This window comes from Vidua chalybeata, chromosome 22, assembly GCF_026979565.1.
Source record: "Vidua chalybeata isolate OUT-0048 chromosome 22, bVidCha1 merged haplotype, whole genome shotgun sequence".
Classification (NCBI taxonomy): domain Eukaryota; kingdom Metazoa; phylum Chordata; class Aves; order Passeriformes; family Viduidae; genus Vidua; species Vidua chalybeata.
In genome coordinates, this window is record NC_071551.1 from 3,720,980 (window position 1) to 3,736,916 (window position 15,937).

At 49.2% G+C, this 15,937-nt stretch overlaps 1 protein-coding gene and 1 long non-coding RNA gene across 6 annotated transcripts in view; one reads left to right on the forward strand and one right to left on the reverse strand.

The window, feature by feature from the left end:
* The window catches only part of KAZN (kazrin, periplakin interacting protein), a 205,260-nt gene that overhangs the window by 105,551 nt on the left and 83,772 nt on the right, over nucleotides 1-15,937 (forward strand). For 2 of the 4 annotated variants that reach the window (XM_053962952.1, XM_053962954.1), the window contains exon 3: nucleotides 13,347-13,524. The exons of 1 other annotated variant lie outside the window; for it this stretch is intronic. In XM_053962952.1, the coding sequence (XP_053818927.1) occupies nucleotides 13,347-13,524 (178 nt within the window). Of the gene's footprint in view, nucleotides 1-12,729; nucleotides 12,904-13,346; nucleotides 13,525-15,937 lie in introns of those variants that run through there. One more of the 4 variants, XM_053962953.1, reaches the window with a different exon arrangement.
* On the reverse strand, nucleotides 9,006-12,613 carry LOC128798954 (uncharacterized). Of its 2 annotated transcripts, XR_008434605.1 has the most exons (4): nucleotides 12,413-12,613; nucleotides 11,089-11,183; nucleotides 10,016-10,138; nucleotides 9,006-9,339 (listed from the first exon to the last, which is right to left on the reverse strand). It is a non-coding gene; the product is annotated as an uncharacterized LOC128798954 (long non-coding RNA). The 2 variants fall into 2 exon arrangements; XR_008434604.1 differs by lacking the exon at nucleotides 9,006-9,339 and having other exon boundaries at nucleotides 9,348-10,138.

Consider the following 15,937-nt stretch of genomic DNA (forward strand, 5'->3'; position numbering starts at 1 on the left):
GAGCCCTTGGGAGGTGGGAAAATTCCAGCTCCTGAAGTCCCAGCTCTGCTGCTGCAGAGATCCATCAGAGCAAGTCCCAACAGCTCCGAAGCAATTTCATCTCCTACAGCAAGAAGTGACAGTTGTTGGGGTGGTCACTTCCATCCCACCTTTACACCAGCCAAGATTCCAGCTCCATCCTCAAATGCCCCCAAATCCCAGGCAGAAAACTGCATGTAACATTTTTCATCTTTTGCATAAATTTCATCTGGAAAAGGCAGAATTGTGAGGATTTTGGAACGGGTGCCTTATTTTAGCTGTTTGCTAGAAACCATCCTGTTGCTCCGAGTAATTACACAATAAATTTGTGAGAGGGATCTAAAGCCGTAAAAGCAGTGGTAATGGTTTGCAATTTAATAGCTGAATTGTAAATGAATTTTCCTACAGCAGCTTTAATGCAGCAGGCTGCTACAATTAAGAGAACATTCTTTGGGGTGCCTTTAATTTTTAGTTGTTGTCGTGAAGTTCAGTGCCATTAATTCCCTGGTTTAAAGAAATCAAATCATTAACCACTTCAAACTGTAAAAGCCAACTTTGACTTCCTCTGCAGCCAACAAAATTTTGTCTTGGAGAAGGTGTTTTTACCCCATTTGGCTCTTGCATTTTCTTATAGTAGTGAGTGTGGGGTTGCACCACATATTGAGTTTATGCCCTTCATCCTCTTTTCATCATCACCCATCTTGCTCCTGTGACATGTGACATCTTCTGCCATCAGGGTGGAAGGATTTGGCCGTGCAGGGAGGCCCTGCTCACAGCATTTAGCATCTCTTCTTAATTTATTATTTGATAAATGATTATTTAAATGGGGTGTGTGTGTATTGCAGTGCTCTGTGTGCCCCCCTCTCCAGCCTTGGGGCTCTCTGGGCACAGGGGGTCTCTATTTTGCCCCCACTGTGAGGATGCTCTGTGCTGCAGTGGAGCCCTCTTATCCCCCATCCAGAGCTCATCCCCATCCAGAGTTCCCATTCCTTCCTCTTTCCTTTTCCAACCCTCTGGATTTCAAATGTCATTCCCAAGCAGCTCAAGCTCTTGGAAATTATCTTCCTGGAGTAGCGCTGCCCCTTCCCACAGCAGTGCCAGCGACAGCTCTTGGTTTGCCTCATCAGGCTCCTCTTCTCCTTCTCCCATCTTTCCACTTCCATACCAGCATCCCCTTGGGGGCCTGTGCTTGAAGGAAATGCCATGAAATTCGGTATCTGCTCTTGGAAACATCTTTGGGGCAACTGAAATTGTTGCTAATTACTGATGGTGTGTGATTACGTGCCCAATGCCACCTGCTGTCTCCAGGGAGGGAACTGGTGCCCCAGGCTGTGTTACCAATGCAAACTGGCACAGGCAGCCCTCACCTGACTATGGTGGGTGATAATTAAAAGGCACAGTCGTGTGTAAGAAGCTGATGGACACCTGAACCTGCTCCAAGGGGTGACTCCAGATCCCCCCCGCCCACCACTGAATCCAGATTCAGGGGCATGTGTAAAAATAGTGCAAGTCCTAATGCAATTTTCTCTCCTGTGCATCCTTATTGTCATAACCTGAGCCTCAGTTTCAGAGTGATTTTCATTCCCCAGCCCTTAATAATTGGCTGTTTGTGCTACAGTCCATGGTGCAATGTGTAAATTCCTGCCCCACTCCCAGCAGGGGTTTGACCTCGAAGTTATTCCTCCATAACCATAAAAAATCTGCTCCCTCATTGTGTTCCAGGCTGAGGCAGGTAACAGAGAAATATGATTTAGGGAGGATTGGTCTGGAAGTGTGACCAGTCAGTGCTGGATCAAGCAGGGGAAGCCTGGCCCTGCTGTGGGGCACAGATTTGTGGGGTGCTAAGTGACAGAGTCTCCCTATTGCAGAAAGTGCTGCCTACCTCTTCCAAAAAAAACCCAGAGGTATCTTTGGATGAGCTGGGAGCAGCAGTGCCCTGCACAGCTGCCACGGAGGGGTGGGAAGGTGTTAACTGCTCTGGGGAGCAGGGATGGGATTCCTGCTCAGGGCCATGGAATCCGCTGGGGGAGGCAGCAGCCGTGGGTGCAGCTTCTGGAGCATTTCGAGATGCAAATGGGGAGCAGGGGAAGGGAAGGAGGGAATGAAGGATCCATTGTAAAGCCTACAGGCACTGCTGGAATCCCAGCTGGGAGCGAGGGATGGAGTCTGTGCCAGAGGACTGCAGGCAGTGAAAAAGCTTAAAATGATGCTCCTGATGAGCTTTAATTTCTGCCTGCATTTCAAGCACCCTCTGTGAACACACCCAAGGGAGGTGGTGCCATTCAGTGCATCCACTCAACATGCTAAGAAAAATTAGGAGAAACTTTTTGGATTCTTCACCCAATACTTGCTGTTGACCTTGAAATTTGCCACCTGCCACATCAGCCAGCCTGGTGAAACCTGTCCCACCTGTGTGCTTGCTGGGGATGGAGGCAATTCCTGTAGCCTGGGACAGTGTTTGAACATCACCCAGCAGAGGAGCATCGCAGCTTTTTATCTAACAAGTGCTTCAACAATATAAATATTTAAGTACAATAAACAATTATGATCAAGTTTCTTGGGTGACTGCACACAGCAAGTGAATTTTAAATTCGTTTCCCATGGGTATTGAGTCTTCACATTCACTTTCTGTGGATGTTCATGCTAATAAAACTTCATTGCACAGAAAGAGAACACAAGAGGGATGCAAATATGACAAGGGCAAATTTGCTTAAGAGTTCAAATGAATATTCACCAACTTTTTATTATTTTTAAGTATTCATTCCTATTTGCTATAAAAAGATTATTTTATCTTTACTCTCCAAGCTCAGTGAAGCGTGTTTGAGGTATAATATGTATTTTCTTGTACTAATGGAAAGTTTTGTTACCAGCAAGCAGAGAGTGCATTTAAAATGTGCTTTATCCTCAGGAAATGTCACCACTGAACCCACATGAGTTACCACCATCCTGATTTACATCTGTATTTCAACACATCTTGCACCCTAAGGCTGGGATCTCCCTGGTTTATCCCTCCTTCAAAGCTGCAGATCTCAGAGCCAGATCCTGACACCATTATTTTCCTCTGATTTTCCCTGCTAAACTTTCATCTCGTGCTGCCCTCAGTTATGAGGATGCTGGAGATGTTTTTCCTTCACACAAACTGAGATCCCCTTTGGAAGGACTTGGGGGTCACTGTGGCTCCGTTTTGCCTGAGGCAGAGGAAGCACAGTTTTGACATCTTCATTTGATTTCTGTCCTGGAATTGAAAGAGATGCAAATTAGCAATAATGAATATTTTCATTTAAAGTGTCTAGACAGTACATCTGAGAAGAGCATAATGATACTTCTGCTTTATATAAAAAAGTCTGAAGTAGACCCAGGATGATTTTTTTTTTTTTTTTTTGTCAGAAAAGATAACATTTATTTTTTAAAAAATGCAATTTAATGTAAGTGAAATTAGGGTAATTGCTAATTATGTAACTGCAAACGAGGCAGATCTTTATCTTGAGTCAAGCTGGTCTGGTGCAGATTATGAACCGTTACTTTCATGAGGTGGCATCAGAAGGCAAAAAATACCAGTGGAACAGTCCTAAGTAATTTCTCATGTTTATCAGGAGCTTTTGGATAGTGAGGGTGTGAGGCATGAGGGATGGAGCATCACCCCCTCTCACTGCATGGGTTTTATGGCAGAATGGTTTGGGCTAAAAGGGACCTTAAAGCCCATCCCATCCCATCCCATCCCATCCCATCCCATCCCATCCCATCCCATCCCATCCCATCCCACCCCCTGCCATGGCAGGGAACCTTCCACTGTCCCAGGCTGCTCCAAGCCCTGTCCAGCCTGGCCTTGGGCACTTCCAGGGATCCAGGGGCAGCCACAGCTGCTCTGGGCACCCTGTGCCAGGGGCTCACCACCCTCCCAGCCAGAATTTCTCCTTAATACCTTCCAGATAGATAGATAGGTATCTTTTCCCCTTTTCCATTTGTCTTTGCTGTGTCAGAGCAAGCTGCCACCTCCAGCCCTGCATTCCCCACACCTCAGCTCACATCTCCATCAGGTTTGAGGCCCCAGGTTTTCCCAGGCTCACCCTCCCACCCTGGGCCTCCAGCAGTGTGACAAACTGCACTTACCACCCAACAAAACTTCGTCCCAGGGTGTTCAGTGGGAACAGGTTTTATTTTCCATATGCACTGGAAGGAAGTTAATAATACAAAACCCAGCCTGGAGTCAAGTACTGCAGAATGAAGTCAGGAACCTTATAGGATAAACATATTATCCTCACACAAGCTGCAGTACGTGGGTATTGGAAAAATTAAATGCACTTGAATAGCTTTGCAGATATATTTCTGTCTCCATAAAACCTACTGACAGTGAGCAAACACAAGAGCTTGGCAGTTGTTCCTGCTTGGTTTAATTGCCTTTGGTGGATTTTATATCCATCACCTTCTTAAAATCCCTATGTCGACAATCCTGGCAGCTTCTTGTCCTGAAGACTTTGGGGTGATGGAGATGCTGGTACCCACAGAACCTCCTGCATCCACTGGAGGATACTCCCAACATGCTTAGATTTTTCTAAGGAATCCATCCAGCTGTGCTTTTAAAAAAAATATTATTAATTTAGCCTTTGGCAGAGGGTAAGGGGGGCATTACATATCTGCCCTGGCTTTCTCTGAGACCATTCAGAGTGATCCCTCTCTCCACCCTTCCCTGTGAGGGTGGTGGGACCCTGGCACAGAGTGCCCAGAGCAGCTGTGGATGCCACTGGATCCCTGGAAGAGTCCAAGGCCAGGCTAAATAGGGCTTGGAGCACCCTGGGATAGTGGAAGGGGTCCCTGCTGTGGCAGGGGGTGGGTGGAACAAGATCAGCTTTAAGATCCCTTAAAGGAATTTAAGATCCCTCCAGTTCAAACCACTCTAAGATAAAAAAAAATCAGCTTTCCCCTGGCTCCCTCTTGCTCCCTAAGCTATCATTTGAGGGCATCTCCCTGTTCTCTGGAGAAAACTTCCCCATTTTCATGAAGAGCTATTAATATAAATAATATTAATAAGCCTCACCTGCATTAGCAGAAGAAAATGCTTCAAGCCTTCTCTCTAGGAGGACCGAGCTCCTCCTGGCATTCCAGCTGATGGCCAGTGCAGCCCATCTGGGAGCACAAAGCTCCCAGCAGCAGCTGGAGATCAGCTGCAGAGACCTGGGTCTGGCTGTGGCAGCTCACAGCTGAGCAGCCTTATCTACAACTTTTCCCTCAAGTGGAGGAAGAGATCAGGGAGCTGTGGCAGCCTGGATTCCCCCCAGCCACGGCTGGGGAGGGATGCTGCAGCCTGATGGGAGCCTGGCTGCATGGCCCTTCCCTGGGGCAAAAAGCAGAAAATGCAGGAGTAATGGGAACTATCTGAGATTATTTTAACTGTCAGATATCAGAAGCAAAGTAAAATGCCCAAATGAGTTGACAGCAGCTCAATTTGATCCCTGCCACGAACTGACTTAGAGCCCAAATTTTTCAGAGGCTGATAATCACCTCGGAATTGATTTTGTACCGAGACTTTATCACATTCTTGTATTTGGTGTGGTTTGGTGGGTTTTTTTTTAGAAGTAATCTATGCCAAAGTTAAACAGACTTTATTAGAAGACACATGTTCCCTGCCCTTCTCTGGTTGGGTGTTCCTTTAGGGTGAGATCATGGAGAGATGAAGGAATTGCTCCTGATTTAACTGGAAAGCCTCACTCTGTTTCATGGGTTGCAGGTGCCCTCTCCCACTGGACCTTGGTCACACCCTGTCCCAGCCCATCTGCTCCTCAGTTTCCCCATCCTCTGAAATGATACCTGCAGTGTCCTCCTACCTAACCCAAGGAGAAGAACACTTGTGAATTACCTGATGTAAGGGGATTTCTCTCACTCCTGGAAAAGTGCTGTTTTTCTCAGGGTAGCCAGCCTGCGGTACAAACCCTTAAAGAAATGGAAATCAGTACACTCCAAGCCCCAAATTCACAGAATCAAAGGATCCATAGTGACACCTTAAAACATGACTGCAATTAATATGTATATGTAGAAATATAATGCCAAATTTTCAGCTGCCTTCTCAGTGCTGAAACTTTACCTAGGTGTACTTTTAGGTCTTTCACAGGTTAGTGGGGCATGTAATTATAGGTTTGTATGCAATACAGGATTAGTCCACCCTGCTGGTAGCATCTTGGATAAAACCAGGGAAAACGGAGGAGGGGGCAGGGGGAGGGGAAGGTTATTTTTATTGTTCCACACTCCCAGCACATTCTGTTGTTGTGAAAGAGACTGGTTTGGCAGCGGGGTGATCCCCAAACCAGGCGTGACCCGGGGTTGGTGCCACTGACAGAACAAGGGAGGGTGATGGCACTTAGAGCAGAACGTGTGTTCTTTCACCTGAAAGAAAAGGGAAGGACTAAACTAAATTTCACTCTTGTCTGGATTGGGCTGTTTTGTCCCTGAAATGCCCGTGGGAATTTTGTGGATGCTCGTGTGCTCCCTGCCTGCTGGGTGCCAATGGGGGGCAATGTGCTGTGCATGTTAAAACCCCTCTCTGTTACAATCTGGAGTTCTCCATTTCTGAATTAAGTTTAGGATTGTTTTAGAGGGCTGAACCACCGCTTGACAAATATTGTAATAAAACAAAATCATATTTCTCTGATGCTCCACCTGACCCTTCCCACGTGCTCTGCCCTGTGCCCCCTGCTCCCAATTTGGTTTTCTGGGAAGGGAGCAAAGGGCTGCTCTTCTGCTGGTTCTGCCCGTCGTCTTTATTGCCACAGATACAGATGGGTACAAATATTTATTTCTGCCTCCTGCCCAAATTAGGACAGTGATTTTACCTGTAATCCACCAGGCTAAAGCATTTGGAGGGTCATGAAAATGCAAAGGCGGCTGAGTTTCACCGTGCCTCTGCTAATGTCAAATCTTCATCGGAATTGACTTGCCAGGACAAAGGAGCTGTCAGATGAATGCTGATGCTCCATTAATGACAGGGTAGGGTGACCCACCCCTGCGTGTCATCATTGTTGCTGAGGGAAACACGGAGGCAAACCCATAATCACCTTTGCTGCATCTCTCCCGCTAACACCTAATTTAAGTATATATTTGTCTGCTGATCGATCACAGGATTTTTTTTCACGGCACATATTATCCTGCTGTCTGAGTGCTTCACGTTCTCCCTCTTCATTGAAGTTTTCACACGATCCTCGTCCCAGCAGAACAGGAGGTAAATTGGGGCTGCAAATGTCCCCACAGAGTCCCCATTGTCACCTTCCCAAGAGGACAGGGAAGTCTTGGGGGATCAGCAGGACCTGATCTCCCAAATCACCCTGGCAGTTCTGGAAAAGCCCAACCAAAGCTCCCTAATTTGTGATGGGGAAAGGAGGGGGAAATGGCATTTCATTCAGACTTCACCTGAAATGACAGGACATGGGGGAGTGGCTTCCCACTGACAGAGGGCAGGGTTAGACTGGATATGGGGAAGAAATTCTTGGCTTAGGTGAGGGTGGGCAGGCCCCGGCACAGAGCAGCTGTGGCTGCCCCTGGATCCCTGGAAGTGTCCAAGGCCAGGCTGGACAGGGCTTGGAACAACCTGGGATAGTGGAAGGTGTCTCTGCCCATGGCAGGGGGTGGAACAAGATGGTCCTTAGGGTCTCTCCCAGCCCAAATCATTCAGTGACTCTAAAACTGCTCCTGGGTGGGGATTTCTGGAGCGGAGACCACCATAAATCAGAGGTATTTTGCAGGAAAGCAAAGTGATCACAGCACATCATCACTACTGTCTCTATGTACCCTGAAAGGGAGCACTTCACACATAGTTTGCAGTGGAGAACGTGTTAAAATAGGAGGGTGAACCAGAGTTAATTTTTTTGTCGAGGTTTATAGATTGACTGGTGAAGTGAGAGTGGGGTCATCTTGGAAATGGCTGCAGCACATCAACCTTGCTTGAATGTGTGAGTTTTAGTGGCTTAAATCCACCCTTCAGTTGCAGGGACCAACCCCAGGCAGGTGGGAGATGCACAACAGTTTATCTCTCTCACACAGTTCATCACCAAGGAGAAAACACCCCAAACTTGCACTGAGCCCAAAAGGTTTTATGTTCAGCAGAGACCCTGAACCTCCTGGGTAATCTGTCTTGGATAAGAAAGCAGAACCCAAAAACATGTCCAAAGTTTTGGGTCCATTGCAGCGAGAGCTCATCATTGAGGCTGGTACCTGCTCAAGCAGAGCTGGCTGCTGACGTCTTCCCAATAAACATTTAAACACAGGCTGAGCACACACAGATTCATGGACTGCTGTAATTCATTAAACAAATGTTGGGTTTAATAGCCCCGTGTCCAAAGCTGGTGCCATGGATGCGCTCAGCTGTGAAATATGCTGTGGAAGTCATTCGTTTGCAAAGGGGTCTAGAAATCTGCTTTCTATTAACATAAAATGGGTTTACTGCAGAAAAATCTCTGGGATCACATTTTTCTCTCAATTATCCCTTCTCAGTGGGATTCCTTGAGGTTTGTGCCGGGTAACTGAGATGTGTCTAAGCTGGGGGGTTTGGAGCTGGGGTTTGTTTTGATCCATTAAGCTTGTATCTCGCCACAGTGATGTAATTCCCCCAGTCTGAGACACTTTATAAACATTAATGGGTTTGTTTTCATGCTCTCGAGGGATGTGCAGCACAGGAAGGTCGCCAAGACCATTTTATCTGCACAGAAATAGAGATGGGGAAATGTGGCAAGGCAGCATCATGGGGAGAAACACAATATTCACTCAAATTTTTAACCTGTCCAGCCTCAGCTGTGTTAATTCAGTTTGAATAACTTGTAAGTTAGTAACTTATAAGTTAGTAAGTTCTTACAGCAGTACCACATCAGCAAGGTTTGCATAAAGATGCTGCTGTATATCCCAAATGAGGAAGGAAAGACTGGGTGCTCTGTATTTTATAAGTGAGAGGGGGGTAAAATGCAGTTATAAATACACACACTTGCAGAGGGAAAAAAAAAAATTAGTAAATATTAACAACTGCTGTAGCTTTAGTCAAGATGTGCTGGAAGAGACTGTGGAACGTGGGCCACACTGTGCTTTTCCTGGGGATTGCTGCTGAAGTTGCTGCTCCCTTGGACTGGGTTTTCTTGGTGATAAACAGCCATACAGATGCCTCTGGTGATATTTGGAAGGGGCCAATTGGAAGCTGGCCCTACAGCATGCCAGGGCACAACAAACCTGAGGCACAGATCAAAAATCCCACTTTGGAGATCTTTTTCCCATCACAGAGGGTCCATTTCTGAGGATGTACTGAAAGAAGCTGGTGATACTCACAGCTCTCTCAGCTGGGAACTGTTCCTGCAAACACAGATACATGGAGCAGATGAGAAATTAATGTAAATATACAGACAGAAGGCAATTTTTTTGGAGGAAGTGAGGCAGAGGCAGATAAAAAGCGATCAGCAGAATTTACATAAGCCTTCCCCATCACAGAGGTCATCATTCTGCAGGATGACACATGGAAATTCATTTTTATTAAATTCTGGATGATTATTTAATTGGAAAAAGAAGGATTTAATTGAATCAAGTCAAAGGGCCCTATTAGATTACGTTCAACCTTAACACAGAAGGCTTTTCCCATTTAGTTAAACTGGTTCCTTTGCATATTGTACATATTAAACTATAAAAAGTGGTAATCTGAATAGCAAATTAAAGGGTTTGGAAGGCCTGAATGGTACTCATGTGCTTCTCAACCCTTTTTCATCTTCTAAATCCTCTCATATTCCCTTTTCTGCACTCCTTAGGTTGTAACAAGAGCGAAGATGAAGGGTGCAACTCTCAAATCTTCCTCTATCCGTGTTTATTCCATTTACACACTCTTGAGGAATAGCCTGCCTGGATGTGATGGCACCACCAGAACACATTGCCCAAAACTGAGGGATTTTTCCAGGTTTTCAAGGCTCCCCTTGCAGCGCCTGAACAGATGCTGGGTGTAGTAAGGTTGAATGAAGATTTGTGACTTGCTGGCACTGACTCAGGTTTCCCTTTTGTCCTTAGGAAATATTCCCAATCTCTTCATGCCTCATCTACATGGCCAGGGACTCCCATCCCTTTGGAACACAGACTCCTTGCAGAGCTGTCAACTTCCTGGTAAAAGCTGGAATAAAAAAAAAAAAAAATCATCAAAGCAATTTTGGGAAATAAAATGTTTCTAATTTTGGGTCTTTAATTAGCTTTTAATTTCCATTTTTTTGTTAATTTAAAACTAATAGGAGAGGGATGGAGGCACAATTAATTTTCTAAAGTTTCATTTCATCCCAATTTTGAGGTTTCCAGCAAAGGCTTGGCCTTCTGACTGGGAGCTGGCACAACCCAGTTGGGTTGGGAATGCCCCATCCTTGTGCCTTTTCCTCTGGCTGATATTGCTGGATTGCTGTGACACCCTGTGCTCCTTCCAGGCAGAAGCTCAGAGAAATCAAATTCTGCTCTGAGAGATCGAAATCAGTTTTAATGGATCCAGCTGTTGCCCAGTAAGGATAGGAGCAGGCATGGGAAAGGGGAGAAAATCTTCCAAGATATCTTCAGGGGATTTCAGGAAGGCTTGAAAGTAGTGAGGAAAGTTTTTAGAGTGAGGTTTTTACCTTACCCATGAGGCCACAGCCAACTTTAGGACACATTTTTTAAATAACCACGTGCTAATGTAGAAATTCTCTTTGTCAGTAAATTTAAAAAATTCCAGTTCTGACAGTGCAGCAACTCAACCAGTCTATTATTAAAGTTAGATTGAGTAAGAAACATCATTTGGAATTTGCCTTAGCAGCTAAATGGGTTCTTGCAAGGTTCAAATCAGCTTTAACCTGATTTTTTTTACGATTAAAAAAATGTGCCGGTACTTTGAAGCCAAGTTCCTTTTTGCTGAAGCTTTATTTTTATTCAAGTGCAATGAGTAAGTTTTGCATATACAGTACTGGGATTGCACACTCAGGTTATCTGGTTACATACATAATTCTCCCATTTGCAAACACAGTTTGCAGCACATACTCATGCAAATTAGGTATGAAAGTGGGCATTTATCTTGATTAGAATTCAGTTGCTTTATACACTTACAGAACTTTATCTCATTCAGGGATGGCTGTAGAGATGATGGAGAAAGAATTTCAAAAATTGCACTTATTTCTCCTTGTGGGTTGTTTGTTGGCTCTCTGGGAATTCATTAAGGAAAACAGACCTTTCCACTGATATTCCACGTGCCCTGGTCCAGCACCCAGCTTGGGTTGCAGACACTGCTGGAAACTCTCTGTCAGAAATAACAGTCCCTTGCAGAGCCACTGTACCATGTCATGGAATAAATGCTAAATTTTCTCTGTTTTACAATATCCAGATGGATTGATCCAGATGGATGTAAGGACTAGATGCCACTTGGCAAAGACTCAGTCCTTTTGACTCTTGGAGAGCTGGTTGTCCCCAGGATCCACATCAGACCTGAGGTTTGGGGGGAACCAGGCTGCTCTTGTTTTTCAGCAGACTGATACAGCAGATTTACCCCATTTCTGTCCCCAAAAGCTGCCTGGAGACTCTGCACACCAAACCCCCTGCTCCTGCAGAGCCCCCTCCCTGCAGTCCCTGGGTGTGTGGGATGGTGATGTGCTCCTGCTTTGCCTCATGTCCATCCCTGCAGCTCTCAAGAACGGGAGCCCTTTTCTCTCCTTTTTACTGCATTTTGAATCAGGGCTCTGCAGTGCCAGTGCTGCACAAGGACACCCTGAAGTTCAAAGAACTGCCCCAAATTCTCAGCTTGTTCAGCCAAAAGCCTGAATTTAGGCAAATATCGGAGGGTTTAGCAAATTGTGCTGGGCTGTTTCTCCCCCTTTACTCACAGCTCACAATTTCCTCTGACTTCTCCCTTAGCAAGGGTCCTTGCTCACCGTCCTGGCTCTTTGCTGTGCTTCCCACACCCCTCCTGTTTCTGTGAGGCTCCCACCCCACTGCCATGGGAGCTCCTGCCCAGTTCCTAAACCCATTTGTGAACTTTTCCAGGTACAGGTGGCTCAGGTGACAACTCACAGCTCGGCTGCCTGCAGATTTGGGCTGCAGGGATGGAGTGGGGAGGTACAGCCACGTGGGCCATGGTCTCCAAAGCATCCCTGTCTATGGGGCTTGGAGCAACCTGGTGTAGTGGAAGGTGTCCCTGCCTATGTCAGGGTGCTGGAATGAGAATCTTTAAGGTCCTTTCCAACACAAATCACTCTGTGATTCTACAATTGCACTTCAGTGAGGATGAAGCCATCTGCACGGCTGCCACGGGCAGGGTGGCAGCTCTGCAGGCTTGCTGCAGCCCTGGCAAACACACAAGTGGATCCCTCTGAGGGATGGATAAGGCACAGGGAAACATCCGCGCTCCCTCTAGCAGTCGCCAGCGAATGGATGATACCAATAATTCTCGATTTTTCACCCTGGGTTCGTGCCACATGAACCGCCAGTGTAAGAGCTCCTGCACTAGTGCTGCTGCAGTGGTGACAGCGCTCAGGTGGCTCTTTCCCCCCGCTCCAAAATCCTTCCAGGGGGATTTCTGGAGCCCATTTTCCTCCACCTGCTGCAGGCAGCTGCTGGGCACGGCCACGCTCAGGTTGTACCCGAGCGCAGTTAGCAGAACGGTTCTTCACGCGTGGCATTGTGAGCTCACCGCGGGCACTGCAGCATCCCCGCAGCACCCCTAGAACTTCACGGGGGGCTGCGGGGGGGGGGGGGTCTCGCTCTCAGCGCGGCGCAGGCACCGCAGGGTCCCCCCGTCCGCCCGCCCCGCACGGGAGGGACCCGCCCCGCCGCAGCCGCGCACCCACCGCGCACCCACCGCGGATGCCCTCGGCCGAGCTGCGATCGCCTCTGTCGCGGCCCTGCCCGGGCTGCCGGGGGGGGCAACAGGTAGGGGGTACCCCCAGCCCCCGCACAACCTGTTTCCCCTTGTACCCCCTCTGCACAGACCCGCCCCCGCTTTCCTTTGCGCACCCCCTTGCAGAACCCCTCTTCCCCTCGCGCTCCCCTCGCACAGCCCCCCACCCTTTGTCCCCCTTTGCAAAGCCCCCCCCTCCCTTTGCACCCCCGTGCACAGATCCCCTTTCCGCCTCCCTCTCGGAGTCCCCCTCCCCTCGCACAGAGCCCCCTCCCCTTTGTCCCCCCGGCAGAGCCCCCCTCGCACCCTCCCAGCCCCCTCCCCTGGCGCCGCCCCCTCGCGCCGCCCACTCCCCTCTCGCTGCTCCCCTCCAGGCAGCCCCTGCCCCCCTGCCCGGCACAGCCCCCTGCCCGCCCCCCCCGCCGCCGCTCCCTCTCTCACCTCTCTCTCTCCTCCTCTTCCTCCCTCCCCCCAGGCCAAAATCCTGCACATGATGGACGACAACAAGCAGCTGGCGCTGCGCATCGACGGGGCGCTGCAGGCGGCGGGCCAGGAGGTGACGGCGCTGCGCGCCGAGCTGGCGGCCACCGGCCGGCGCCTGGCCGAGCTGGGCAGCGACCCGGCCATGGAGCACGGCCCGCACGGCGCGCAAGGTGGGTCCCGCCGCGGGCAGGGGGCGAGGGGGCTCAGGGCAGCCGCTGGGGGTCCCTCCCGGCCGCCGCCTCCGCTCGGTGTTATTGTCCATTGTTTATTTTTGGGGGTGCCCGGCGCGTCCCGTCGGGCCGTGGTTGCGGGTTCCCGCTGGGTTCGGAGCAGGGTCCTTCCCTGCTGCGGCTGCTGCCGGCGCCTCGCTCGGCTCCAGCAGCCCCGGCACGAGGAGAGACCCCCCCTACCCCCCCCCCCCCCAAATACTCACTGCCCCCCGCATCCTCCCGCCACCGCCCCCTCTGCTCCCATCCCCTCGCCGCACCCCGCCCGAGGTCCCCCCGGCCGGCTCTCCCCGGTAATCCCGCGCCCTCAGCCGGTTTCGTAATTCGGTAGGAAAGCAGCCATGTTACCGCCGCGATCAGAGCCCCGGCCCCGTGCCGAGCCCCGGCCCCGCCGCTCCCCGCTGCCGCCGGCCCCGCGCTCGGACCGGCCCGGGGCTCGGGCTGCGGGGCTCGGTCCGCGCACGGCGGCCGGAGCCCACCCCGAACACCGGCACCCCCGGCACGGCTGGGGGTAGGCTCGGACAGCCCCTGTGCCGTGCACGCACCCCCTCTGCCCCCCACATCCCTGAAAAGTTGTCTCCGTGCCTCGGGGCCGAGCGTGGAAAACGGGGTGCGGGGGGAGCGGGAAGAGACTTTGTGTGAAGGTTAAGGAACTGAGCCCGGATCGCTCCTGTAGTACTCGTGGTGCTCTCGCCTGGCTGAAATTCAGTTTCCTACTAATCAGAGTGTGTTTCCATCACTGATACGCTTTTATTTGAATGCTTTTGTATTTTAAGGTTTATATTTCCCAAATAATTACAGGCTTGCATGACAGTTTACCCCGAGCAGCGCTGATGTCAGAACAAAAATAGTGCGAGCCCTCCCCTTTCGCGATAGCTGAATTTACACCTGTGTGATAAAAACGTCAGGATCTGTTATTTACTCGTTGCTTATTTACTGTAACTCTTGGTAGGGTGGTTCGGCGCTATTTTAAATAACAGTAACATTTTGGTGAAGCTTTTTAAAGGTAGCAATGCGTTTGGCGGGGCACGGTTGCTGCCGGCAGGATGTAATCATGGAATTACAGAATCATAGAACGCTTTGGGTTGTAAAGGATCATAAAGATCATCTTGTTTCAACCCCCCTGCCATGGCTGGAACTGATTGGATTGCATTGCCGGTGTGTTGTTGTTCGTGGCAAACTGCTTTAGAGGGATTAATTAGTGGTTTTATTCCATCCAGTTTGTATTTCACTGTTTTGGTAGTGGGGGTGTGGGGTGTGAATTCCACTCACCCAGCTGAGCTTCCTGGTGGCTGTGGGGACGTAGGAAGTGAAGTTACCTGTGTGGCCAGGGATTTTCTGAAATGCTGTGCAGAGGTGCCTGTTGGGATAATCTCAGCCACCCTCTGCCGTGCACCACAGCCAGGCTGCTGAGGCTCTCGCTTTTATAAAAATTTGCTGAAAGGGCAGGAGGAGGAGGATGCCAGCCTCCATGCTCCCCTGTGGAGCAGGGGCATCAGGAATGCAGATGGTGACACGATGTACAGGGCATGCATGTGGAAACGCAGGCTTCCAGCCAGGAGAGCAGGTAAAACCCTTCAGCTGCTCGTGCTCACACTGATTTCTGTGTGCGTGTTCAGTGTTTGGTTTCGTTTCCTCTCCAGGACACTTCTGGGGAGATGCACGTTTCTGCTGCGTGTCCTGGCAAGGGACAGGGGTGTGTGTTCTCTGAGGTTAGGGCTTTTTTTTTTTGTTTCCCTCAGAGGTTTTCTAACCTGTCGAGTGATGAAAAAAACTCCTCTTTGTGTTCCTTTACTATCAGCATGCTGGAAAACAGTTGGTACCCTGTAAAGGTGCCAAAGAAATGTGCTCCATTCTCCAAAGCCTGCGTGTTTCTGCTTATAACTCTGATTACACGTGCTTTGGGGTTGTGGGGGGGAGGGTGGCCCCACCCTCAGCTGGGTGGGAGAGTGGTACCTGCAGCGACTGCTGAACGTGCTGGAGGGTTTGGTCCATCTTCCCACTCTCTACGCTGAGAAATTTGGCTCAGCATGCTGATGACTAGGAGTTAGGAGAAAGGACGCTTCCGCAGCAAGGTGTGACTCCGTGGCCTCGTGGCTGTGAATGAGTCTTTGTCTTTCCCCATGAATTTAATAAGCTGTTATTAAAACTGTGATATATCCAGCCCTGTACCACTGGTGTTGTAACAGAAGTCAATCAGTTAAGTGTAAAATTGTATCTAAAGAGTGTTTTGTCTGTCGTGCTTAGGAAGGAAAAAGGGGAGAGTACTTGATCTCTGCAAAACCCGCTGAGTAGATTCACTCTGCTTTGTGTTTCCTCCCTAAGTTTGGTACTATTGTTTATACGCTGCCATAAA